Genomic DNA, 27385 nt, shown 5'->3' on the forward strand with positions numbered 1-27385 from the left:
CTGTGTTTGTGCTTTGAACTGTCTCTGTTGTTGGAGCCATAAAGTTGAATAACACAACAGCTGGGAGTTTATAAGTGATGCATTTATGAGCAATGTTTAATATGTTAAAGCTCTATGAAAAAAGTAATGACTTGTATTTTTACAGGATTTATAATGTTATGTATTGGGGTAGACTTCCTAACAGGACCCAAGAAAGACCTTAGCTCTATCTTTGAAGTGAAAAGCCACCAAAAGCCACTATTCAAAAGGAGTAAAAAGTATATTAAACTACGTAAGTATAATTGTACTTCCTTTCTTCCATGAGTCTAGGAATTCTGTCTCAGGAAAAAGAGTAACACGGTGCAGTGTTTTGCTCAGATGTTTTAGATATGTTTTTTTGGTGCTAGCTTTAGAACTGGATTTTTATAGATGTTATTGCCATAGTGTTAGTTTTAGTGAGGACATATACTACTGGAGGAGTTGATTCTCTGTGATTACAGTTTAGAGGGAGGCTATTCCCCATGGACTATGTTAAACGGAGACCAAAAAAAATGAACTAGTGAAAAGAGAAAATGTGAAAATGGATTTGGCATCATTTGTGATTCCATTTTGGTGGTTGAGGAGGAGATCTCTCTGGAACTTAGGATTTATTGCATCTGTATACAAAAGATATAAATGATTTTTCAGCCCATTCAGGATGTTGATTTTTGAAGCAGTTCAGTGTGACACCCTTTATAGGACTGTGTGAGCTGGCTGGCAGTGGGATGGGACTCGGCTGCCCCAGGAGCTGCTGTACAATGTGACACCCCTCCTGTGTGAGGAGGCAGTCCTGCAAAGCCTGTGGTGGCTGACATCACAACACACTTCTGACACCTTACTACACGTACAGACCATGCCTGTCCTCAGGAAACCTTTGACACGTCCTGTCTGTGAACTATGCTTAGGGATCCCCGCTTTCCAGAAGATGTGTATGAGGTCTGCTTTTTTCCTTAGGTTTTGAAAAGAAACTAAAATACTTGAGGTTTTACTGCTTTTTGACTTGTAAACCTCTGGAATCTATCCAAATGATGTTTTCAAGTATTTCTCTACAATCATTTGAGCGTCACATTTTTTTTCATTGTTAGCTTACTTTTTCTAAGGAAAAAGTCTATCAGTATTATGAAGTTTGGTAAAGAAAAAAATTGCTAGGCATTAGGGCATGCTGACCCTACAGAGACCAGGATGCTCAAGGTTCACATTTCTGCATCTTTTTTTCCTCTGTGACTTTGGATCAAATCACTTATCATTTGTATACCTCATTTTGCCTCACTTGGATGGCAGAGAAAATAGTGCTTCACCACTTTTCAGGACTGTTTCTGAAATCTTTATGAAGGTCTTTCCCCTATGTTCTTAGGGGGCCAGAAGAATGTGGGCCCTGAGAGTTTGTGTGTTAGAGGCAATATGAGCACCAATGCAAGTGGTTTGAATATTACTATTCAAACAAATTTCACAGAAGTTGAGTAAATACTTCAGAATACTGTGTGTCACAAAGCACAGCCCTTGCTTAGCTGATTTTGTGACATTACAACAATAACTCTTTTACTTCCTTGTTAGGCCCAGACTTGTATTGTTTCTCAGCTTCCCCTTTAAGAACCTTTGCATCTTGGAGAGTACAGAATTGCTTGACATTTGCTAATGTCAGCACTGTCTTTCTTCTGGCATCATCCATGGTAAAATGTATTTAAATTTTATACAAAATTGTTCCAGAAAACTTGCATAAAAATAAATGAAGTAACTGCAGAGGGTTTGAGCATCAAATTACAAGGTGCCAAACCCTGAGAGCTCTTAAGTGTCCGCTGTGGTTATTTGGAAGGCTACAGGATCAATGGGAAAGCTCTGAATTTGCATTCTGTGAAGCCACAATGCCTTTCCAAGAATGTGTCAACAAAGGACTGTTCTGGAGGTCTGGCAGGGTTCACATCTTTCTGACATCTAAAGGCTTGCAAGTAAACTAAATTTTTTTCCACACACTGTATTTACACAAAATAAAAATTGTATACTACAAATACATATGTGGAACACAGAGAGGAAAACACTGGAGGGTTTACGTGATGCTCTTATTCATGTCCTATAATGAATTCTTCAACAGGTGTCATTTTTGCATAAATATTCCAAGGAGTTTTGGTATATTCTGTCTGCTCAGCCTGTTGTGTTTTGGAGAATGTAAGTGTATCTGCTCACACAGAGATATTATGTGTGCATATAAATACTCTTAGAGTATGCTGCTTTGGACTGGTGTTGTCACTGGCATGTGTGGAAATCTAAATGTATACGTTTCCCATTCTACAAATAGCCTATATGTTAGCCCGATAGTGTACCCAGTTCTGTTTAACTGCAATAATATTATTTTCTCTTGCTTTAAAAAAACTTTTCTGTGTTCTTATTTTTCAAGTATTGTGGCTGTTCGTTGGCATTGGTTTACTAGGATTGGGTCTACGTTATAAAATTTACCAGAAGAAGCTGGGCCAAGGGGTGAGTACTGTGTTTGTGAAAATGGTAACTTTCAAATACACAGTAAAATGTGCGTGTGATATCTTAGATGTGTTGGTTGGTACTGAAGAAGTCGTTGTACCAGTATCCAAGTATCCAGCAAAACTAAGGCAGAAAGTAAGATGGAGAAAGTTTTAATTTGTATATTCATGTTGAACATGGGAAATATCTGGGTCTTTGGAGATTTGTAGTGCTGCTGTGGACGAAAAAAGTATTCTGAAAAACTGAGAGATGCTTGCCTTGTCTATTCAATTTGAATGTTACTTTTATAAATGAGTTTGAGTTGTGTTCAAAACCTAACTGTGCAATGCTGTTAACCTGATTCTATATTGGGGAAGTTTGAACAGATAACCTCCTGAGGTTCCTTCCAGCTGAAGGAATTCTATCCTTCTGTATTTATATGCATACCTGAATTGAACCTCTCTGAAAACTTGGTTGACTTACATTAGACTTAGACTAGTTATGGAAATTGGATAAAAATTGTAAAATTCCAGTTTCCAATCTGGCAAGAAATTATGTATTGCAATGACAGTAACAATTAAGATGATTAATGCTCACAAAGTTTAGCATTTGTATTACTTACAGGTTGTCAGAGTGTGTTGCTTGCCTATTTAGTAATTTTAATTAAAAACTGGAGCTGTTTTGATCACATAAAAGTTAACATGTTTCCATTCTATGATTTATATGATACATATATTTATATGATATATATATATTTGATTACTAATATAAAATTGCATTTTTGGTGCAGTTGTTTGCAATTATGAATGAGACTTTTCTTTTAGCGTCAATTCAGAAATAGTCCTTTGAAACCTGCTTTTGACATGTATTCCTCTTGGTATTTGTTTTGTTAGAGAAATCACTGATGACAAATGCAGGAAAAGATGCAGAAAAGGTGATGAGAGAGAAGTAGAAATTTTGTGTGTGTGTGTGTGTCTGCGTGCCTGCCTGCACATGCATATTCACACATGCACCCAGACATAGACAGTTGGCTTTGTTTTTAGAACTCATCCAGGTTTGTAGTACCTTATAATGTGGAAAAAAGTGGGTAGTTCCTCTTAGAAAATGAGAAAAAAATCATATTGTGTCATGTTCATTTATTTATTGTTACTTGTAATAATTAATTTTAACTGTGATGACTTTTCACCTCTTGTTAATAGCAGTTTTTTCTCAAAAATACCAGAAGTCTTTTGTAATCCTGACAGCTTTATTAGGAAAATGTATTGGTTAAAACATCTCTTCTTGTGTGTGTTTTATGGCACCATGCATCTGATGTTGTTGACTGAATAAAAGTCAAATTGTACTTGAGTTTTATTCCATTTATTTTTTTGAGGTTCCAAAAAGAGACTTCTCTGCTATGATCTGGCCTTTTAGATTTGCATATGACAATGAAGGATGGTCTAATTTGGAAGGATCAGCTAATTTGCTTAATCAGACAGGTAATGTTTTTTTTCCACTTCATTTATATTTGAGAGGGTTCATCTGAAGGGACAGAAGCAAGAACACCTGCTGGGTAACTGAGTCCATTCTTGCATTAACACAAGAACCTGTGTCTAGTGGCTTTCTCCTGAATTTGTGAGCTGTTCCAGTGCAATCACTTCTGTTAAAATTCCATTTGCAGAGGTGATATTTTTATTTTTTCAATGTACTTTAAAGAGGTTTCTGGTTGGAGGAAAGACTTTGTTAATTATTTGGATTTTTTTCTCACGTTGCTGCTGTGTTACTTGTCTATAGAGGAATTCTTTACAGAAATGAAATAATGATCAATATCATTTTAGAAGTTAATGGTTTTTAACTTCTCTGTGTTTTGGGTTTTTTTTAAGATGTGAAGCATTATATAATTTCTAATGGGTCTGAGATTAAAATGCCCTACACAGTATGTAAAGAGGAGAAACAGACAAGTCTGTTTCCGTCACTGAGCCAGAGCAATGTATAAAAGAAAAATAGTGATTGTAGCTTGATTGAGTTGTTATGATTTTACTGTAAAGAAGAGAAGGGTGTCTAACCTGTTGCTCATGGACAGGATTTTGGTTGGGAAATTAGCTATAGGAAATGAAGAATTTGGACCTGACTAGTGCTGCTGCAGGGTGCACTGAAAGCAATTGACCAGTGGTGTTTGTAGGTGTTACTTGTTTTCTGCAATACCTATAAAATAGGGAAGACTGGGCTGCCACTTTGAGGTTTAAAGCAGACCAGATTAGGAAGCATCCACGCTGCTGTTCCAGCATTTGTGTTCTCCTGTCCTCCTGTGGTGTGAATGCACCACAGAGCTTTCCTGAGCGGCTCAGGCTTGACAGACCTAAGCAGTGGGAAGGTGCTGACACAGGTGCTGCTGGGCAAACCTTGATTTTGTGGCAGAGATACCCAGGAGTCAGTGAAGAGGCAACAGGCTGATTCATGCATTGTTTACTCCATTGTCCCATGACCAAAGGTTCGGAGGGCTGAGCTACACAGGCTGTCTAGCAATAAGAGAAAACAACTGGGACATTTGATGAATTGAAACTTGGGGCATTCGTGTAGATACATGATTCCATAGCTCATGTCTAGGTATTTATTTAATCTTTGCATATTTACTTATGAACTGTAATTAATGCATTTATTTCTGGTACCTGTAGTTTAAATTCATGAATATTAGAGTGATTACCTGGTCATGTCTATTGAGCATTTCTTTGTGGTGATGAAGTATCACTTCTAAAAGAAGCAATTGGTAAGTCAAAAAGGCAGCAAATTCCAAAATATAAACGAACTAATCTTAATTCCTGATTGCTGGAAACAGTATTCTGGAGTTTTATATTACATGTATATTGTTGTATAAAATAGCACATTAACATTTTATTATTTTTTTATTTTATTTTTCTTTTTCAAATTAACTTTCAGGAAATGCATTAATGCATTCAGAGTTAAGCTGGAGAGTCTTAAACAATTTGTTTGCTAAAGAAGAGTAGCTGATTTTGAGAGTCACAGAGAAAAGTGTGGCTAACTTCTTCAGCATAGGGGTTCTTCTTAAAGGTGTGGTCGAGTGCATTCCATGGGCTCATCTCTCTGTTGGAATAGTGAAGATGCAATATGTCTGTTGTGACAGGAACTCCTGTCTGCCCTGAAGGGAGCCAACATCAACCCCTCTCAATGGTTTCTGTCATTGTTTATGTGGCCAGTGTGTATGCTAATGATGTAGAAGCAAAAATCTGGGAATCCACTTAAAAGCACTCTGAGCTACTGTTTTCCCTGGTAGCATTGCTTTCATAGTGCTAAATAAGACATTTCAAAAGAAAAAAAAAATTGTGGCAAGAGTGGTGCTGGATAGAGTGGTCTTAATTCCTTATAGGAGGGCTGCGGATGAAGTGGTGACTTGATCTGCCTTCTGGAGTAGGAGAGCATTCCAAGGGGGGCATAATCACAGCAAGAAGGGAGCACTTGCTGTGGCTGCAGCCATACTGACCTGCTATGCAAGCTGAGCCTGGATGGTTCAGCCAGCCTGTGGCCAGCTTGCAGACTCCCACCTTCCTTCAGGCATGGGCAGGTCTTTCTTAGCTGCCAGTTCCTTGGGGGACCGCATAGCTCTTCCCATATCCTGCAGCTAAAATATAGGGGAACCTGTTGTGTTGTTCTGACAAAACCACACCTGAGCATGTAAACAGGGAGGGACCACAGTGCTCTGAGAAAGTGAGGTGGCTGTGGATTGTCAGCAGTTCGCTAGAGCTGGGAGCCCTTCTGTTACCATGCCTGGGGGCTGACACTAGGTTGCTATCAGCTGATTAATTGTTTTGGCAGCAGCAGCCTGCTCCCTCTTGCACAGGACCCTTTGAAGCAGAATAGGATTTGGTGGATGAAGGTGAGTACAGATGTGCTGTGTAGCGCTTGTTCATCAACTTGAAAGCAGTAGACTCACTACTGTTAATCTGTGTATGCATGTTACGTCTAATGCTTTTGAAATAGTTTGTATGAGGTACATGCAGGCCAACTGTACTGTGCAGTCTCATGCATGGCTGGCTATGCACTGTAGGAAGGAGCTATGGCAACAAAACACTATGGATCTCTTCATCAGAGGCTGTGTAGCCTACAGTGACCAAAAGTTTGGGCATGACTCTGTTGGCAGTGTTAAGATTTGCCCTGATTGACTCCTGAAGCACTTGGGTCCATCCCTGTGTAATTAAAAGGGAAATGATGACAGTATGTAGTCATTTATAAATCAGATTTATAGGTCACAATTATCAATTTGGAAATATTTTCTTTCTTATTCCCCATTTTAGATGCAGATCTTATCACTATTATAGAGAGTGATGCCTCTAAACCATTTATTGGGAACAACGATCCAGCAATGTGGCTAGGAGAAAGGCTAGGATTTTACACAGATTTTGGCCCGAGCACAAGAGATCACACTTGGGGGTGAGTAATCTTTACATGCACAGTGACGGTAAATAAATGTAAATACACTACCCAATACTAACTCCACTAGAACGTGGGCAAAGAATAATTGGAATCATAATCACTGTAATCACGTGTTGAAGCTTGTCTTTAAGACCACACTTTGATTCCTTAGCGTTACAGTGCGATGACATTTCCATGTTGTTAAAAATGATCAGGTTTTGGTGCCTGCCCCTGTGAGCTACTTTGGCTTTGACGATGCAGAGAATGGCCTCCTGCCCCTTAATGTACAGATTTGGAAGTCTGGCATTCTAAGTACTATCTGATTCCCTTTTCCATTATTTTATTCTGGGCTATGAGAACTTTAGATTTCAGGCTTAAAAGTGTGACAGCAGTTGGAAAATGTTACTGCACTTGAGTTATTAGAAATTTTGAATTAATTACAGACAGCTTGGGCTGTCTAGTGGGAAATGGGCATAGAAAGGTGCATGTCTGATTTTACTTTAATGCTTGACCAACTACCAGTTACGTGTCTTTGAATATCTTTGCCCTCTGGGAGGTAGTGGCTTATGATGTGGCTTTTTTTTTTCAGGGGGATATGCAGATGTCTGTGCCAGATGGAACTTCCTAGTGATGTTGCAATGGCTTTTTAATTTTTGCCATATGTGAGGGGAATTTAGTAACTTTCCTCCTCCAGAGCCTGTGTCTTTAAGTGATACAGAATAGGGCAGAAAAGTCATTCTCTGAAATTTTCTTCGATGTGTTTTGGAAAACCCAATGAAAAATTGTTCTAGGGTTGATTCCGAACATAAGCTGAAAGAGCGAGAAGTCTCCTACTTTAAAGATGGATTTCTACTTGCTTCTACTTCTAATAAAATAAATTTTAATTACTGGTAGTATACAATTCTGTTTTGTCTGAGGTTGCAGATTTTGAAAGGGTCAGTGTAAAAAATCATGTATACAGAATGATATTTCTTAGTTTAGGAATGAATTTGATAATACATTTTTAGACATGTACTTAAGTAATATTTTAGAGGAAAACCTAAATTCAGAAAAATCTGCTAGAGATGGTTTGTCAGTTTAGTGGCCATTAGTCTTCTGCTCACATTTATCTGCTTAGTTCACTCTTGTGAAGCTTATGAACTGCAAAATGTAACTGGTTCTCTCCTCTCATGTAGGATTATGGTGCTATCGAGGTATCCAATTGTAAAATCTACCCATCACCTCCTTCCGTCTCCAGAGGGGGAGATTGCACCTGCCATCTCCTTGACTGTCAACTTCACTGGGAAACTGATTGATTTTGTTGTTGCCCACTTTGGAAATGAAGAGTGTGTATTTTATTTATTGTTACATATGTCATGCGAAGTCACGTAATGTAATTTTAATTTGTGAACTTCTGGGATTTCTTTTGTACATTTTAAAATCTGCTGCTGTAATACTGGTTCTAACAAGGCACATTGGAGGAAATATTTATGACAAAGCTACTGGTGTAAAATTTTGAAGCGTTTTTAAAAGGGGACAGATGTGTCACACAAAACTCAGCTGACCCTAATATCTGAGTTACTAGAGATATAAAGGTATAGTTTTGCTAAACCACAACAAGTAATATGTCTACAGATACATCTCAGTGCAGGATAGCATCCTTCTGACTTTCTGCATGTGGAATAGATCTATTATATTCCACAATAAGTGCAGATACTTACAGATAAATAGCATCATTGATGTTCATTAAAATTAAAAGTAACAATTCTGAAACCTCCAAGAAGGGACAGTGTTGAAACAGCAATACATATATCTATTTAGTGTCCTTCTGACTCTATGACTGGAAATAGGAAAGCTGATCTCTGGATTCTGAAAGAAAGAATTATACCAATAACTCAAATATATGATGGAAAAGATTAAGGTATATATTTTAATTCTTTACTTTGAAACAACATCTTGAGTATTTTATGTGTAATGAATATTAATAAGGCATAGTTTTGTGATGGTCCATGTAGCTGTATTTTCTGGGTTTTTTTGCTGCAGTGTTAAGTATTTTTGTGGTTATGTAGTAAGATTCAGATTTTTTAAAAATATTTGTTATAATTCATGAAGAGGCAAATTTATGGATTGGGTGCAGTGTATAATACACAAAGGAGCTGCTCAGAAAGCCATAGGAATTATAATTATCCCATACTGAGCTTCCCCATTTCCTTCCCCTGTGCAGAAGCTGTGCTCCAAGCATGCTAAGTGTTATAGGTTTCTGTTTTACTAAACACATGCAGTTGTCAGAAACTACTCCAAAATTTGAACTCTAGAAAGGAATTTCATTCTGTGCCTTACACAGATGGTTAGATTTGCCTCTTTGAGAAGCTGTTTGTCAAAGTAGAAGAAAATAACGCTGTTTTCCCCCCTCAGAGAGGAGTGAGATAAAGACTAAGGAGAAAATAGGAGGAGACACATGAGAAACAAGTGCAAATTGCATTGTGTTTTGAGGTGAATGAATTTGTAATTGAATGTCACACGCAACTGCTTGTTTTTCATCTTTTTCAATCTGCTGCTTAGGATGACGTAAACTACAGAATACAGGATAACTAGGAATTTTTTTGAAGACTTTTAAATGTGGGAATATAACAATGCCTGTGTCATTTAAAAGAACCCATTTTCTGATGTGGTGTAGTTCTGGATAGAGCAGCTAGCTGAGCAGGCTATTTCACATATACCTAGGTCAGGCTTCTGTTTAAATGGTGAGGTTTTTTGCTCTCATGTCTGTGTGCTCTTTCTCCCTAATGCATTTGCTTCAGCCAGAAGTACTGCTATTCAGAAAGCATAGCAGCATTTAAGTTCATGTCTCCTTTTGGGATTAAAGATTCCAAAACCAACTTCCTGTCTCTATAAAATTTAGCCCAGTTTACCAGAATGTAGAAGAGAACATGCTTTACCCAACTGTTCAAAGCTGTTAACGTGAAGAATCATAGAAAGACAACTATCTTTATGACAAATCCAAGGACAAGGAATGGGACCCAGTGCAGTATTTTACCAGGCTCCACTTAGGCTACACTTATAGTCATGCTGGAACTGTTGTGTAGATCTTGTTAAAGAGATGCAGAATACCTGCCAAATGTCATTAAGCGTTAATGGGATGACATAGGTCTTAAGTTATATTTCCTAAATTATGTGACCCAGACTTTAAGACTATATTCATCATGAAGGTTTTGTTAGCATGGGAGTTCTTTGTTATGCACCATGCTGTGCAAGCACAGTTGAATTTCAAGTGCAGGCAGAGACAAAGCCTCAGATAACCAAAACACTTACGTTCACATTTCTTAGTCATGAGATCGGTATTAAAAACAAAACAGTAATAGAAAAAAATCGTTCCTATAATGGTTAGAAAGAGAACCTTAATTACATCTACCATGACCATGTGGCTTTTATCAAACAGTGATCATTTTGAGTCAGTGAGCTTTTCTGTAAGCTTTCATACTCTTTAATACTGAGCAATAAAAGAGGTACCAGATTAATTTGAGGTTTACTGTTTTATAGCTCAAAGATTCTGAGCTGAAATGTATATATGTTACAGTCTTTTCTATTTCTTTCAGAGAGGACTTGGACAGAAAACTCCAGGCTATAGCTGTTTCAAACCTATTGAAGGCTAGCTCTAAGCAAGTTGTGTTTCTAGGATATATCACTTCAGCTCCTGGATCCAGAGATTATACTGAATTAATAGAAAATGGAAACGTCCAGGTAAGGTAAAAGCACTGCTTATTTTAGCAGACTGAGATAATATATATTTGAAACATTCGGCTTTCAAAATAGTAACTTGGAAATAGATGTATAAGAAAATACATGCACATTTTCAAATAAAATCTTCAGCTACCTCATGAGGTGTTATAGAGAAGGTGGAGTTACAGAGTGAAAGAACGAGAAGCAATGGACAAGAGTTGCCACGAGGGAAATGCCAGTGAGACAGCAAAAGAAAAAAATAATGATACTGAAGTTAGGGTTGTCAAGCATTAGAACAGGCGCCCAGAGAAACTGTGAAATCTCCATCCTTGGAGATATTCAAAAGTTGGCTGCATAAGGTCCTAGGGAAGTTACTTTGATTGGGAGAAGGTGACCTTCAGACATCCCTTCAACCTCTAATTCTGTGATTCTTCTGTATTAAAACTGAGTTCTGCAGTTTGGTTTTCTGTTACGTGTTAAAAAGTTGTCTGATTTGTCTGTGTCTAATGGTGTTTTTTTTCTTTCTACCTTATTACAATGTTTTAGGCAAAACATTTTTCTGCAGCAGGTTTACACATTGGTTCCTTTACTGATTTAAAGCCTACCTGTAAGGAAGGCTTGCCTTACTTTTTGAAATTTTTTTCCCCCTTTCACTCATAGGATATTGACAGTACAGATCATGACAGATGGTGTAGCTATATTATGTATCGTGGCGTAATAAGGTATGTTAAAGTGGATCATTTATTCATTGGTTTTAAATATCTTTATATGATAATCTATTTTACACCCTTCTGTAGGTAATAGTGGAAGAGTCTTATATCCCTAAACAATTATGTATGGAAAGTTAGATACATCATGAAGTAATGTGAAACATTGATCTTAGGATGAATTGGTGTATTTCTGAATATAATTTACAAAGACAGTATCACAGGTTTCATCCTTCTGCGTCAAAAGCCTTCAGGTCTAATCTGCTTTGGTAACATAAAACTACTTTTTTCCAAAGCCCTGGCTTTGCATTTTCGTTCTAAAACGTCAAGGCTAAGCTCTAATTCGTATGTGACACAGAAGATACAAATTTTGAACTATGATTGTAGGGTTTGTTGAAGTAAAATGCTGATCTAATCCAGCCAAGCTTTACACTGGATTTAGTGGAAACTTTAACTGTGTAAGCCCATATTGAAGGACTTTCCTCTGCTGGGACCTGTGCACACCATATCTTTTAATACCAAGTTGCTTGTAAATCATTCTCATGGTGATGTATGTACCAGAAAGGAATTCAGCTTATTTGGAATAAACTATGCAAATTCTGCAGTATTCACAGGAGTAAAACCAGTAAACTAGATGGCTTAAGTAACAGTCTCAAGTAACAGTATTGAGAGAAAAAAGAAAAAAAAGGCAACAGAAAACATAAGAAAATCCTCATTTGCAATCTAATTTTTCTAACTACTCATTCTATTGATGCTTGAGCTCCTTTCTTGAATTTCAAAATCTTTTCAGTGAAAAAAGGTGGTGAGCTTATACCAGTATGCACATTCTAAAGCTGTTGTTTTAAAAGTAGGTTTCTAGATGTAGAACTTACTTTTGTGTCAAACGCTTGCGCTTTCTTAGTTTTTCCACTTGTGACATTGTTATGATGCTTATGTTTGCAGAGCACTCTTAAGTTTTTTGAAGGTGAGATTCACAGTAATGGAAAGTTAAGTTGATAGTTAAATAACTCTTGAAAGTGACATGAATTAAGAATGTGGTGAAATTCCCTTGAGTTATTTCTTCAAACTAACTCTTCTTGTATTGGACAGGTTGGGCTATGCCCGCATATCTCATGCTGGTTTAAGTGATTCAGAAGTCCAGATGGCCAAATTTAGGATCCCAGATCACTTGGATAGCTATGTTGACAATGACAGAATTGTCACTGATCCCAGCCAGGTTCCCGAAGACATTCGTTTCAATCCCAGGTCAGTGTATCTCATAAGAAATTGAGGGGATGATGTACGTGATCTCTTGTGAAAGAGAAGTCTAGGAACAAAATTCCTCTTAAAGTGGGAGGCACTAGTCAGTACCAAACTGAGCAGAAGATTAGGAGGCAAGAAATTCTGATTTGTAATTCCATTTTTTCTACTGACTTGGTATATATGCCTTGGGAAAATCAGTCTGCTGCGTCGTAGCATAAATTGAAGGTAATGCTTATTTCACCTAGGTGATTAATTTCTGAGATCATTTGATAATGATGTTTGCCAAGTGGTGTGGTGACTTATTTTATGGATGATGAGAGATCTCCCATGTTTCTTAGCACTTCTGAGGACTGGGGTCTTAATACACTGGTACTTAGAACACAAAATACGATATACACATTAAATATTCTTTGCATAAGCATTTTAAAAGATACAATATTACTAGAGCAAAATTTCGGGAGAACACCTGAGGCAGCATGTTACATATGTCAAGAAGAAGAAAGGGCTACGTTTTTACATAAAAGATTATTTATTTCTAGAGTGCTGTCATTTTCCCTCTGGTATTGCATAAGGAAAAGAAATATGGAGAAAAGTATTTATTCTGGACTGAGTATCACTGAAAAAGTCATGAAGTTTGAGATAAATGTTGCCACAGAGAGACAATTTCCAGCAATGACATTTTTACTACTTCTAACATTCATAATACAGAATATATTAATTTCTTACATACACCTAATGGTTGAGCTTACTCACTTTTCATTTACCACTCAGTCACTGGCTTCCTGTCTAAGCAGGAATTTGGCCAGTCTTTCTCACATGCTGAAACTTGCCTGAAGTTAGCATTCACATTCAGATTTTTCTCAGTTGATTTCAGCGCAGAATATTCTTCTTGTCCTAATTTCTTTTGTGTCTGCCTCTAAGCAGAAAATATATACCCTTGAGGAATAAGTTTAACTTTTTCCAGTTAACTATAGTTCTTTTGAAATACAATGGCACTGCTCTTAAATGTTATTTGGCACTGATATTTTGAATAAGTTACTTCTGAAAAATCTACCGGAACAGTCAGTAGTCCAAAACTTTGATTTAAATATGGCATGAAAAATTACAATTTTCATCATAATTTTCAAAAATAAAATGTGCAATATTAACAATAGGGTTGACTACTTGGATACTGTGGACGGTTACATTGTATCTCCAGTGAAGTCGCTAGGAAAAACTTAGGGCATAGGATTTAACTACATAAAGGCACACTCACCTTTGTCAGCTAGAGTTCCATTTATAGAGTACCTATGGCATTAATTCCATCAATGTAATGAAATGTCTCCGTTATAGTCAAAGGCCTCTAGTTAGTAATAATACATAGTTTATTTCAGAAACAGGCCACAACCCTATGTAAATATAAATCATAACCTATCTAGAACATTCAGAAGAAGTGTTAATTAAATCATACACTTATTACAGTATAATTGCAGGAGTTAAATCATGTTGTAATGGTTTTGCTTTGTTGAATATTTTTTTTTTAGGTTTGGCTCTTATAAAGATGGACATAATTATGAGCATATTCATCACTTCCATATGAGCACTCCTAAATATTTTAAACAGACAAATTAGAATGAGAAAATAACATATCGCTGGAACCAACAAGAAAGGTTTGTTGCTTGAAATTGAACTGGCAGCCAAAAAGACTACATTGTTCAAGGGCGAGGAACTCCCGTGGTGCATAACACTGCAACTGTCTAATAGTCGGTGACTTTAATGACTTGTTGTCACTGTGAGAGGGGGAAGACACATGTGTTTTGATAAACTGGTATCTACCTGGGCCAGATACCTGCTTTGTATGCAGCAAAGCAAGGGTGGGAACTTGCTTTGATAATAACTTCAACTGTTTTGAAGGTATTCTATATTGTGCTGTTTCAGAGCTGAATGTACCTATCCACTTTTTCTTTCGAGTCAGGTATGACCCCTTTCCTTTTCTGGGAGCTCAATGGGACAATCATGAGCAAGGAATTTCAGCTGACTTCCACACTTTTTTGATGATGGAGGCAAAGCAAAATAATGTGCTAGCGTATAGGTAAACAGTTGATACGTGTTGTAGTCCTGCTGCTGTTGCAATAAAAGGTTTGGCCTTTCCAAAATAGGAATGAGACTAGTGTGTTTTTTATTTGGGAGATATGTAGTAACTATGTGTTGGAAGCATGTGTATTTTTGACTTACTGAAACAGTATTTACATCTGCTGCTATTCCACATTTTATTCTTAAATTAGTTTTACTAGAACAATTTGTAGATGATTGATGTTCATAATATTGGAGAAAAGGCAGTGACTTTTACACAATTCCTTTTTTAACAGGACATTAGACACTGCAATGCTTTTACAAAGGGAAGAGTACAGTACCTCTGAATAGTTATTGTTCTGAGGCACTTAGGTGAACACACTGCAGAAGAATTAAAAGCAATCATGCTCAACACAACAAGGTTTCTGAGAAGGGAGAAAAGATGATTGTAATTTTTATTTAAAATGAACCATAATAAAACAAAAAATGCATTGTTCCTTTGCTAGCACTACATTTTAGTGGGAGTAAGTAGAAGTGGGGCTTTTTTTGACCCAGGCAGGGAATTACCTATTATGTAACACAATGTAAAACCATTGTGTTTTCTCAGGGTCCTTTGGCAATGTCTTTTATGTTTAACTCCTGATCCTTCAGTGTATGTGCAGATCTTCCCTTAAACAGTAAAGACATCTTCAGCGTTGTACAAGGGAATTTTCATGCTTGTGAGAAACATGTTAGATCGTTTATTTAAATGACCCTCTCAACTTTAAAACCACATATTTAGTACTTGTGTGTCTTTTCAGTAATACCTAAACATACTGTAACTGAAAGGAGTAGGACATGTTGCAGGAAAGAGGGTGGGGTTTTTTCTCCCTCTAATTCTCTACCATGTGCTTTTGAGAAGAGCTTGAGCATACTCAATTTTATTGTTTCTCTATGTAAGCAAATACAGGATGTGTCTTTACCCAGGGTTTCTTGTTCTATGGAGTCAGGTAACCGCTGCCATCACCAAGCTTGTCACTTAATCCTGGTCATCCATCATTTCACTCCCTTGTTTTCTCAGAGTGAAACACTTCACTGCTCTTCGTGGACAGAGGGTATTTGAGACACACTGAAGGAATGTATATCCACCACTGCTTCATCTCAGATGGTGTTAGAAAGCCTGACTTTGTTAGTTACAATTAGCCAACCATCGAACTAATCTACTTTTCTCCTAGAGGTTCTGTATTTATCTTTACAAGCCCAAGGAAGTCTGGTTAAACATTCCAGTTTAGATATGCTTTATGTAGGATTTGAAGTCCTCTGAACTTGTTCTCTGTGTGACTCCAACAGGACAGGATAAATCAGGTTTTGGAATGATGGGAGTGAGTTTCTTGCTCTTTCAGCAGTTTTCTTCTGCAAACACCAGTGCCCCCTTTCTCTCCCTTCTCCCAGCCTGCGACAGCAGCTGGCACCGGCACCAGCACTGCACAGTGGCTCTGAGTATCCTCAGTTCTTTGCAGCATGCTCTTATGCTAGCTCTGACACATGTCCAGCTCCAGGTTTGCCTTTCCGTAGCCTGTACAAAACATAACACTATCTTGCCACATTACTTAACATCCTCCATAGGCTGACTCTACAAATACCTTGTAATATGAGCTGTTTATTCATGTGAGGTACGGGAAATGATACTCATAAACATAAAAAGCTTGAAACCCCCTTATTTTTTTAACAATTAAAAAACACATTCAGGGTATTTTTCAAGAAGTCAGACACCAAGGTGTGACCTGCACAGCAGGTCAGACTATATGTCATCTCTGTGTGTAATCTTCAAAGTCTGTGAGCATACTTAAATGTATTTTCACAGGATTTAGAAATGTTCACCCCATTAGAAATGTTCATGTAGACACTGACAGATTGTAAAGTTTGAATATTCTCTTTCTCTAAGTAGCTTGTGTAATTTAATGTGGGTGGATCCATACCTTGTAATGCCTAATATCTGAAAACACTGCATGCAGATGTAATGACTAGCAAGTATTTGTTGACAGTTGCATTATTTTATCAGAACGACTAAGAAAAACTGTGACCACGAACTGTTTGTGTACTGCTTCTACTACTGTGGTTAGAACTGAGAAGCTAAAACTACACTTTATTTGTCCTTGAATCTACACACTGATCTAATGTCCTTTATCTGACGGGTTTAGAAAAATGTGCAGCACATCTCTCAGCTGCAATCACTGCTTCAAACTATGAAAGAAATGTGCTAGAACAGGTCCTGCTGCAGGGGCATGTGACTAATCTTGCTGTTTTCTAACCATACTTTCTTCATCTCAGTTTTCAGAAGACAGTGTTATGAAAGAAAAAGGTTGTGAATAACTTTAACTATGCATTCAGAAATAGCATGAGAAGATAAAATGTATAAAGTAGTTATGGTTAAAAAGGTCTAGATTATACAATGACTTCTAAATAATACGTATTCTGTTGTACTCCTAATTCCATTCTCTCTGACATTCTGTGCAGGTCAGTTAAAGTTTCTAGGAATACACAGGAAGAGACAGCAGTGCATCAGGAGCCTACCAGTGTGTATCTCAGGATAAGAGAAAGGACTCTAGGTAACATGTAAGAAAGCAACTTCTGAGAGTGATTGTACTGGATTTTTCAGCAGGGTGGAGACTCAAGTCTCCTCTTACATATATTCCTGCTTTGGGGCCTCAACTCTGGCATTTCTGTGTGTATTGTAAGCTTAGCTTCAGGAGTTGTCACAGAGGGCTCTGAAACCTGGGAGCTGCAGTTGAAACCTCTTGGACCGAGGAGGACCTGAAATTGTTACTTCCCATTTTCAAAAAGGGTGCTGCAGCTACAAGCTTACTAAACAAAAGTTTGGCACACCCTTTGGTTTTGAACTGGAGTTCATGTTACTGAAACAAGTTGGGTGTAGCTTAAGTGTGCCCTGACCAGCTTCCACATGTCTCACTGAAGCAGAACACCGAAAAAACCTGCTCAGGTCCTCTACTGACACTGAGGGAGCTTTGTGGCCACAAAGGTGCTCGTTGTTTTGATGCACCTCCAGGGCTCAGGCAGACGTTCTGAGCTGTTCTTTTAAGCTTGGCTGCTTAGAGCTTCCTAATTATGAATTAAACAGATGTTTTTTAAAAATTTTCAAACTGAAGTTGAAAAAAACCCCTAGAAATCCGATTTAAGGATTTAAATGTAAGCCACCAACAGCTCCAAAACATAGGGTTTTTTTCCTCATGTATGTAAAATTAATTTGTTTGCAGGGTGTTACAAAGAACCTTTGGGGTCAAAGTCATATGTGGAGTAGGTGGAACAGAACAAACCTTACTTCAACAGCGAGCATAGTATGAGTCCATGGGACAGGGCAACTAAAATGACCTGAATTGTTTAACGAGGAGTGGTTTCAAAGCAGTTACACTATTTGCAGCTGCTACTTTCTGCCACCTGAGGTCCTCTTTTATCCCTGATCAGTCCTGTTCTGCGGATACCGTGCAGGAATAACGCATGGTTGAGGTGTTTCATTGTAACTCTGACAGTGAAAAAAATTTTTGAGAAGCATTACATAAAGCTGTTTGTATTGACTTGGAGATCAGTTACTGTTTCATATCTGCAAATGATTTAGAACTGTGATTGCTGGGTTTCGGGTAGACAATTTATTTCTTTTCTTACAATGCCCTGTACTGTGCTTTGTTGCTGCTTTATCTGCTTTGTTAATGTTCAGCAAATTCTGCTCTGGTAGTGTTTTTATTTTCAATACAAGTCTCTTTTCCCTCTGACTTGTAAAACACATAATGGCTTGTGATTCTGCTGCCCAAAATTAATTTTCAAGCTTGTTTCTAAGCAAAACAAGATGAATGAAAGTATTTGAGAGATGCAGTGGCTTTAGCAATTTGGTGTCAGATACCCTTTGGAAACAGAGGGGATCCTCTTTCTCAGAGATGCTCTTACGCTATGTTTCTGATAGTGAAGAAGACAAAATCAAGTAAATGGCTCTTCATTCTCATGTTAGCCAATATTTTTCACAGTCTGTGGTAGTTTTTTATGTGGTTGCCATTTTAGCTTTCAATTAAAAAAAGCAACACAAACAGAAAAAGGCAATGACAGTCTCCTTAAAAAAAAAAAAAAAAAGTTTGCAGTTCTAAGTTTGATCTAGCAGTGTGTAAACTGACTGATGCATTTCCTTCTTGCCCCTTTCCAGTTCTTGGTTTATTATTCCTCTCCTGTGTGTTGATGGGAGCATTTGCACATATGTGTAGCGAGCCAGATCAGGATATTCATCTGGCTGGGAAAACAAACAAACAAATTAACAAAACCAAAAGAAGCGGTGCAGTTTTTTGCTTTGTTTTGGAGCAGTCTTGCTTTTGAGAGAGATTAGGAGCAGTCTTGCTCTTTGTTCTACCTAGCTACCTAGCTGTCCATGTGGTTGCACTGGCACAAAAGAAAGGATGCCAGGATGTCTTTGTCCTTGAGACAATGCTCGGCCAACCACGGCCTGATTGATCTGCTCTATGTATACATGAAGTATTTCTGCGTTTTGTAAACTCAGGCTTCAGAAGGAAAACACAGGCGTGATTTTGTAGCATCTGCCAGCCTGGAGACTTGTATAGCGGTTTACAGCTAGTGGTGTAACAAAGGGGATATTTATACCTTCTTGAGATTGGAATGAAGGTGCATGTTGTAATGGGCCGTGCTCTCGTGGGGCAGGCCTTTTCTGGCCAAAGCATACATTCCCTTGTTTAGCAGGCAGAAGCAGAAAACAAAGTCTCTTTTGTGTTTCCCTATGGATTTCTTTGCAGATCTAGTTTTTAAGGGTCAGGGATTATACTTATGCATTCAAGTATTCAAAAATATTGTGAGCTGTTGTTTGTTAAACCTACAGTGTTATTTTCTTTACGCTTATGGATAGCAGTAGTTATGGAAGCTACAATCTACAGAAAGGTTTGTAAAACCAGGTGGTATCTTTCCTTTTAGATGAACATAAATGGGGAAAAAAGTACAAACCTTTCTGACTTCAGATACAACCAGACAGGGTTTTTCTGTGCCACCTTTTTAGAACTGTATCAGTTTACAGCTCTGTAAGGCACGGAAGATTTCTTTTCGAATACGTTTTTATTCTGAGTCAGCAGTCTATGTGCTTTTTATGGTCAATGTGAACAAACGGGCACCCCTAAAGGAATTGTTCCTCTCAATCCAGAATTAGAAAAAATCAGATTAACTGTAACTCAATGGTGCCCCTATTGGGTATAAGAGTTTGGGATGACACACACAGATGCGAATACCTGGCATGTAGAACATTAGAACTACTCAATAAGTGAAACCTAGCTTATACTGCTGTACTCTATGATAGAATTATTATTTTTTTTCAAAGGTGGTGGTGTAAAATATACCGCTGCTAAGGTAAATAAAAGATGGTGCAGACAGGAAAATATCGGAGGGGCAGAAAGTTCTACTGAAGTAATTTCAAGGGGTTAGCGAACAAGTAAGATTTTTAAATAGTGGGTCTTTCATTGCTCTGACATGGTCTTTGTACATGACTTCTGAAGAGAGAATTCATTTTCTTAAGGACTCAGTCTTCTTTGCAAAACAGGCAGTTGAAAACATGAGATGTTGCTCTGCAAAATAAATAGGCTGCACTTCAACATACTGACTGGTTCACTGAATAAGGCAAGGAGTCATAAAAAAAACCAAACCCAAACAGGTGTGTGATAAGTTAATTCAGCACTGCATACTAATGCATTGCTCCAAAGGGACAATTACCTTAAATCTGGCACTTACTCAATTCTGAGTCCTTGACTTTCTTTTAACTTAACCTCTTGACTTACCCACCCCCCCACCCCCCCCATGGGTAATTTCTGATTTAATAATCCTCTCTCCATCGTGTGCAGGTGGTGCTGTAGCAATCCCTTCTCGCCCGAGTAGGGCAAGGGAAGGCTGTTATCCCCGCAAGGGCACGAGGTGGGGAGCCCACAGCCACAGTGGCTGCAAGGTGCCTTCCTGCTCCGGCTCAGCGAGGGCAGCGCCCTCCGCGCCGCCAGCAGCGGGCAGGGGCGGCCGCGCGCCCATTCCTGGGAGCGGGAACGGTAACAGCGGGGAGCGAGCCGGGCTCACCTGCCGGCGAGGGGCCGCCGCTGGCCCCCGTGCCTCCTCACCGCCCAGCCTGCTGGAACAGCGACCCGGCCCTCAGTGCGCAGCGGGGGTGGGCGGGCTGCCATCTTCTCCTCGGGAGGAGGGAGAGGGGAGGAACAAAGGAGCCTTTCTGAAGTAGTTGGCGATTGGACTACACCGAAGTTGGGTTGGCAGAGCAAAAGGAAGGTGGCGTAGCCCGCAAATCTTCCGTCCCAACCACCAGCTACCTGTTCCAGCCACGACAACAGGGCACCGGCTGCCCGAGGGCAGGCGTTACCCGAGCAGGTGGGGCAGGTGCGAGGCTTGGGAGCCCCCGGCATACGGGGGCCTGGGCTTGTCCCGACGGCGGGGGGGCCAAGGGAGCGGCTCTGAGGTGCGGCGGCCGGGACTGGCTACCGTCCCCCCTCAGGCTGCCGCGGGAGCATCCTCGGTACTGAGATGGGGAGGGCGCGCTGCCGCCGGTGCCCGCGCCGCGTAACTGCCGGCAGCCGCAGGAGGGGAGGGGAGGGGGCGAGCGGCTGCGGCACCTGCCCGCCGCCCCGGGCAGCAGGGCGCTCCCCAGCGGGGCGGGCCAGCCTCGGCGGCCTCGCCCCCTGCCCCGCTTACCCAATCGTGTCCGGGCGTGGGCGCGGCCCTGGGCCGCCGTAGCCAATCTGAGCTACCGGTGACACAAAGTGGTGCTCTCTGCACGCGCTTTCAAGGCCAGGAGAAACTGGCACCGGCAAAGCCCAGTCAGAGCGAGGGGGGGCAGGGTCGGCGCAGCCTGGAGCCCAATGGGAGGCCGGGAGAGGGCGGGGCAGGCTGCCCGGGGCAGGCAGAGGGAGAATGGCAGGAGCCTCGTGCAGTAGGAAAGCAGGACTTGCGGCCTCTCAGGGCGGCCCGAGCCAATGGTTGGCGGCGGTGGGCGGGGCGGGAGGTGTCCCTGCTTGGGCGCCGTGATTGGGAGAGGGGCAGAGGGAGCCGGGCCGGGCAGGGCAGTGTGCGCTGCACGAAAATGCACTCGGATGCCGCCGCTGTCAGTGAGTAGCGGCGAGGCTAGGCCGCGCGCTCCCTCCCGTCCGCCGCCGGCACGCGGCGTCACCGGCCTGATCTTTCTGCCGGCGGGCGCCGCCGCCCGGGTGGGGGCGGCTTCTCCTGCCCCTCACCGAGGAGGCTCGGTCGAACGCTCCGCCGGGGCTCCCGGTGACGGGGGAGGGCGTCGGGCCTGCGGGTGCGGAACCGGCGGGGAGAGACGCGTTGTGCGTACCTGGGGGGGAGGGGGGCTGCTGCGGGTACGGCGGGGGCCCGCGGCCCTCGGCGGCCTCCCCCGGGGTGCGGAGGGGCCGGGGTGGGGCGGTAGCGGCCCGTGTGGTGGCGTCGACGGGTGAGGGGAGCAGCACCGGCGGGGGCTGAGGGCGCTCGGAGGGTGTGACGCAGTTTCCCCGACCCGGCTGGCGAGCGGGTGAGGCCGCGGCCGGCCCTCGAGGCTCTCGGCGGGGGAGCCGGGGCTGCCAGCGGGAGGGCGGGCGGGGGCTGCGGAGGTGCTCGGCGGCCTCGCTACGTGGGAGCGGTGCGCTTGCGGGGGGGAGGTGGGTGGCGGTTGATTTAGCGGATTCCGCCGGGCCGGTGCAGGAGAAACGGGCTGGGAAGGGGACCGGGGGCCGCGGCGCATTGTGGGAGGTGGAGTCTCCCCTGCGGCTGCCCCGCGCGGCGGGCTGCTGGCGGCGGGGCGGGGGACTACAACTCCCAGCAGGCGCCGCGGCGCCGCCCCTCCCCGCGCGGGGGGCCAGCGGCAGCCCGGTACCTCACGGCCGGCGCGGAGCCCCCGGGGCCGGTGCGGCCTGCCCTCGGCGCGGGGCGGGACGCGGCCCGGGGCGAGGCCGTGTGGCGGCGGGGCGGGAGTAGGCGGTGGGAGTCGGGGCGCCTGCTCTGGCGGGGCGCGGGGTGGGCTTTGTCTCCGCAGTGTAGTTTCCGGCTCTGCTCGGGACAGGCGGGACCGTGTGCTGTCGGCGGGGCAGGGCAGGCTGCCGGGCGCGGGGGGTCACACACCTGCGGGGGGGCCGGGGAAGGCCCTGTCCCCTGGAGGGGTGAGGCTGTCATCCCGAGCACAAAGCGGTGTCGGCAGAACGATGTTCCCGATTCCTGTGAAATCTGCCAGGAACATGTTCTTACTGTGCAAGGAGTTGCTGCTCTGAGACACTTTATTACCGCGGAGCCAGCTTATGGGAAAGATAATGGAAATGGAAGCTTTGATCCTACGTTAATGAATGATGGCCTGATTTTTGGACAAAGTCCCGAAAGCAGTTATGGAAAGAAACGCTGCATGAGGCCTGCCTGGGTTTTCTTGAATCCTCCTGCGTTTCTCAAAACGAGAGATTGCACAGGGGTAGCCTGGTAAAGGCTCTGACTGTTAAGTTTTTAGAACTTGAGTGGTTCTGGTGTATTTTAGCTTTATATTTAGGGATCGTTGTATGTTCATGGCTAAGGTAGCCATTAAAGCACAAGGAACTGCCTCGTATTGGAAATGGAAGGTTAATTATTCTAGAAAATGCCTTCTGATCAGTGTCTTTTGTCATGTGCTCTATCCAAACAGAAAGTGCAGATCTTCATGATACACGTGTGAGCTGCAGTTGCACATATTCCAGTGCTCCCTCATGTAGAATGTTAAGACTCTGTGGTGATTTTTTTACACTTACCTGCATAAAACAAGAAGAGTACTGTTTCTCAGCCTTCAGCTGTTAACTGGCTTCTTTAAAAATGTCCCTTGGCATGATTGAATCTTTCATGTCAGTACTTTTTTCTTTTTTTTGGGGGAGGGGGAGGTGGGTGGGGTGGGGCAGGGCACAGTTTATGGCCTTGTGTATGTATTATTTTAAATAGGAATGTTGTCCTAAATTAACCTGATTATCTGTAGCTTCATAGCAGTTGGGTTTTTTTCCTCATTGATTTCAGTGCTTGAAACGAAGTGTTCGCAGCATATCTTTACACATACAGAAGTTGGCTTACGATTGTTTCTTGATTGAACATTTCTTTTGAGCCTTCTTTTTGATACTTGTTAGATTCTTATATGTTCTTATGATATAAACTCCATTAATACATTTTTGTTCAGTTTCAATTTTACTTTCCAGGACTGAATATACTCCTTTCATATTGTATGAGAAACATGAACTTTCCTTTTTTCTGTTGCAAATGTTTGCTTAAAAGTTTCTTGCAACTCCAATAACTGTAATTTGAAATGTCTTTTCTGTGCAAGGCCATGCAGTAAATTTGATTAGGCAGGTAAACAGTCTTCCTTGCTCCTTTTGATTTTTTTTGCGTCAGGATAAGATTTTGTTTGTGTATTTGCAGCACTTGATTTAAATTTTTTTTGTCTGAGTACTTTTGGTGCTAACTTTAAGTGAATTATTAATCCAGTATTTTCTTTCATTTTTTTCCACCTTACTTTGGTAATATTGAAAATAAAGACTTTGGTTTTTTTCAAAGCATTATTTCCTAGTTTTGTTTGGGTCTTTCAAGCAGAAGAGGAGGACTTCCTTAATTTGTCTGTCCTGTGCTTGCCAAAAAACATTGCACTAGGAAGTACAGTACATCCCACGAGAACATACAGCTCTTCTCTCCAATCTAAATATTAGAGCATTTAATAGTGTGGTTATTTCTTTTGCAATAAATAAGACTACTAACAAGCTCTTCAACCAGAACCCTTATTTCAAATGTGCCAGCATTTTTCCTATACTGTCCAATTAAGCTGTCTTATTTTAAATCATAGGTCTGAGATGAAACAGAATTTCTACTTTCGGCTTATAAAGAGAGAGAAATAAATATCAGTTTGCTTAGTGTTTTGTATATATGTATAGTTGTGTATATATGCATATATAAATACATATATTGTTAGAGCTACAAGGCTTTTAGCTTGTCCTCAGGACAAGCCCTGGTGTGACATACGCTTTGGTATGGCTTGATGCAGATGTGTGGCTGCACAGACTGTGGGACTCAGTCTGCTGCAGCTGCTCATCACTGCCCATTAGTTGTAGATTACTGCTTCCCTTGCTCTACTGGTGAAATGGTTTGCAGGAGCACTCTCTGATCCACTCAGTCAAATGTACCTGGGTTAGCTCTTGCTATTTATTTAAATTGTCTAAACTGACAGGGTTGGTTGATTGTTGTTGGGTTTTGTTTTTTTTTGTTTTTGTTGCTTTTGGTTGGTCTTTTGCCTTGAGTGGTTTGTGGTGTTTGCAGGGCTGTAGGGTCAGTAGTTTTTACCAGAGAGGAAGAAGCAAACAGCTGGGGCAGTAATGCTTCTGATTGGCATAGCTGTTCCTAGGCTGCTGCAGATCCATCATGATGTATCCCAGATCTGCGTGGTGCTGGATACCCTAGTAGTGCGTACTTGAGAGGGTTACATTTCTGCTGAATTAGCTAGAGCACAAGATACAAAGTTTTTATTAGCTTTATGCCCTTTGTGGGATGCCAGATGACACCTAATCTGGCATGAAGTTATGAGTAGTGCTGGCAAACAGCTTTCAGGCCATAGCAGCTGATGATGCAAAACTCACTGACACTTTTTTTGAATTAATTTGATAGTAGAGTAAGAGTTAGACTGGATGAACACTTTTCATCAAATGGGTGCAAAATTTGTTCTGTATTAAGTGCTTTGTAGCTCAGTTTCCTGTGTTCTTGAATTGTAGACTGAAAGAATGTCTCTTCACAGTTGGAGTAACATGGAGTTGCTGAAATGCTGTTTGATTTGGTAATACATGCTTTAGAAACAGATTTAAAGTAGCTGTAATTATCCACTGCTTTTATTCATTATTTTCCAACTGCAGCTGGTCACTCCAGCTTTATATTATATATTCTGGCAAGAATCTCCATTAGGAATGCTTATCAAATACATGTAGTAGGTATACAAGTGGTATTTGCAGCAACAGAAACACATTTTGCACCAGAAATACACTTAGTGTTAGGTCTTTCTCTAGAAAAAACAAAACACCTGAACAAAACCACCCCACACCCCCCAAACCAAACTCTGACAACCCCTATGAGCCAGTGTGCAGGGGGTTTTATCCTACATGTTAGTATAGCAAATGTTGGCATAGCTCTTATTTATTTCAGAGTCTATATAAAGTAAATGGAAATGCATTCAAACTAAGGTAACAGTTATACAACTTTTGTGCTGCTTAAATTGCTCCAAAAGTTGCAATGAACTTTAGGCTGCAGTAGCTCTTTTTGTAAACAAGCCTTCAGATTAGGCTACTTTTAAAATATCTAGTTAGACCAAAGATTTGTTCATATGGGAAAGAAAGATTAATGCTTTTCCCTATTTATGTAGCATGCAGTAATTTTAAAATATTTTGTTGCAGAAAAAGTGAGTAACTGATTACATGTGGTAATACCAAATGTTAGAGTTAAATGTGAACAGTTTATCTTAAAATGGTAAGTAGGGTGGGTTGGTTTTTTTTTTAGTGTGTTTAGTCATTTCAACCACATCTTGTTGTTCGGGCTTTTTGCCGGTTTTCTTTTTTTGTTTGTTTTTGTAATAGTTTAAACCACTCTGTGTTTAGCTTTAGAACATTTTAGGCTGTTGTGTTTGGCAAATGTACACAAATTTGCAGCTGTGTGTTTGGATGCCCCTGGCATCAGCAGTAGCTCTGAGCTTGGTGCAGCTCTGTATGCATGTACAGGAGAAATATCCTGCAGCAGCACCATGTTTTAGCTTTAATGGCTAGGCCCTGTTGCTCCTCAAGCTAGGATGGATTACCCCATTTAATTGCATGTCCTTACTATCCAGGCTGGAATTCACTTCTATTTTCCTTTGCTTTCTGAATCGTACCCGGTGTCCAACCCCACCAAATCAAGGGAGATCCTACTTTTCAAGCCTGTTCTTCTCTGTCTTCCCTTACCTGCATGCTTGCTCTTGCATCATGGGCTGGGAGAGAGAGGTCTCTTCTGCAAGCTGCCCCTGCTAAAGGGTAAGGGTGTCACTGCCTGTGCAGATTCAGCTACAGACATGCTGGAAATGAATTTTTAATCCTGTCTTTGACAGGAGTGCAGAGTCAGTTCCTAGTTGCTCTGTACTGTGGTTTGGGAATCTCGGTTTTTGGGTGTGTTGTGCTGTTTTTGTGTAAATAAAAACTGATGCACCTTTTGTTTTCTGTATTTAGTAATGAATATGAAATTGTGCTTCCTGAACATAAGTATTGAAGGCTTCCACCAAATGTAGGTTTCAGATCTGAACTTCTAAGTTCATTAATCAATATAAATTATCTTACCGTTAGGGTAATTTTGTAAGACTACAGAGCATAAAATGGTGTAGTTCACAGAAGATTAAATAATTCTCTTTTTGATAAGTAAAGTTTATTTAAAACTGATCAAGAACACAGTACTTTGTTTCAAATAATAAGGACCTTGTAATAGTACTGGAAATAATAACTCAAAGGAAAGCAATTAAATAAAAGCAAAAGCATAAACATCCCACTTTAATTTTCAGGAATGAGTCTGTCTAGTACGTGTTTTCTATCTATTTTTTTTTCTGTGAAGGTTACAGAAAATTACCCACAATATTTCTACTGAGTCAGATCTTAGCAGTAATAAAAATTACTACTACAACTACATCCATAGTTAATTTTTAATAGAGTTCTATCTATAGCATTTATATGGCATGTCTGTCTAGGATAAATATTTTTAGACCTACTGTTACTGTGAGATTTTGTATAGAT

The 27385-nt window shown here is 40.9% G+C and overlaps 2 protein-coding genes across 13 annotated transcripts in view; both read left to right on the forward strand.

The window, feature by feature from the left end:
• CWH43 (cell wall biogenesis 43 C-terminal homolog) overlaps positions 1-13886 on the forward strand; it is a 28037-nt gene extending 14151 nt beyond the window's left edge. The window contains exons 8-15 of the mRNA XM_080404048.1: positions 146-271; positions 2411-2490; positions 3842-3947; positions 6759-6894; positions 8052-8201; positions 10452-10596; positions 11236-11297; positions 12372-13886. Coding sequence (XP_080260174.1) covers positions 146-271; positions 2411-2490; positions 3842-3947; positions 6759-6894; positions 8052-8201; positions 10452-10596; positions 11236-11297; positions 12372-12552 — 986 coding nt within the window. The 3' untranslated portion in view covers positions 12553-13886. The remainder of the gene's footprint in view (positions 1-145; positions 272-2410; positions 2491-3841; positions 3948-6758; positions 6895-8051; positions 8202-10451; positions 10597-11235; positions 11298-12371) is intronic.
• Positions 13887-21591: 7705 nt separating this feature from the next.
• DCUN1D4 (defective in cullin neddylation 1 domain containing 4) overlaps positions 21592-27385 on the forward strand; it is a 38670-nt gene continuing 32876 nt past the window's right edge. For 4 of the 12 annotated variants that reach the window (XM_080404454.1, XM_080404455.1, XM_080404452.1 and 1 more), the window contains exon 1: positions 21625-21712. Coding sequence is in view for 3 of the 12 variants with exons in the window: in XM_080404447.1 (XP_080260573.1) it covers positions 21688-21712 (25 nt within the window). In the remaining 9 variants the exon portion in view is untranslated. Of the gene's footprint in view, positions 21713-27385 lie in introns of all 12 variants that reach the window. The other 8 variants (XM_080404447.1, XM_080404451.1, XM_080404458.1 and 5 more) reach the window with 5 other exon arrangements.

The sequence above is a fragment of the Falco punctatus genome (assembly GCF_963210335.1).
Source record: "Falco punctatus genome assembly, chromosome: 1".
Lineage (NCBI taxonomy): Eukaryota > Metazoa > Chordata > Aves > Falconiformes > Falconidae > Falco > Falco punctatus.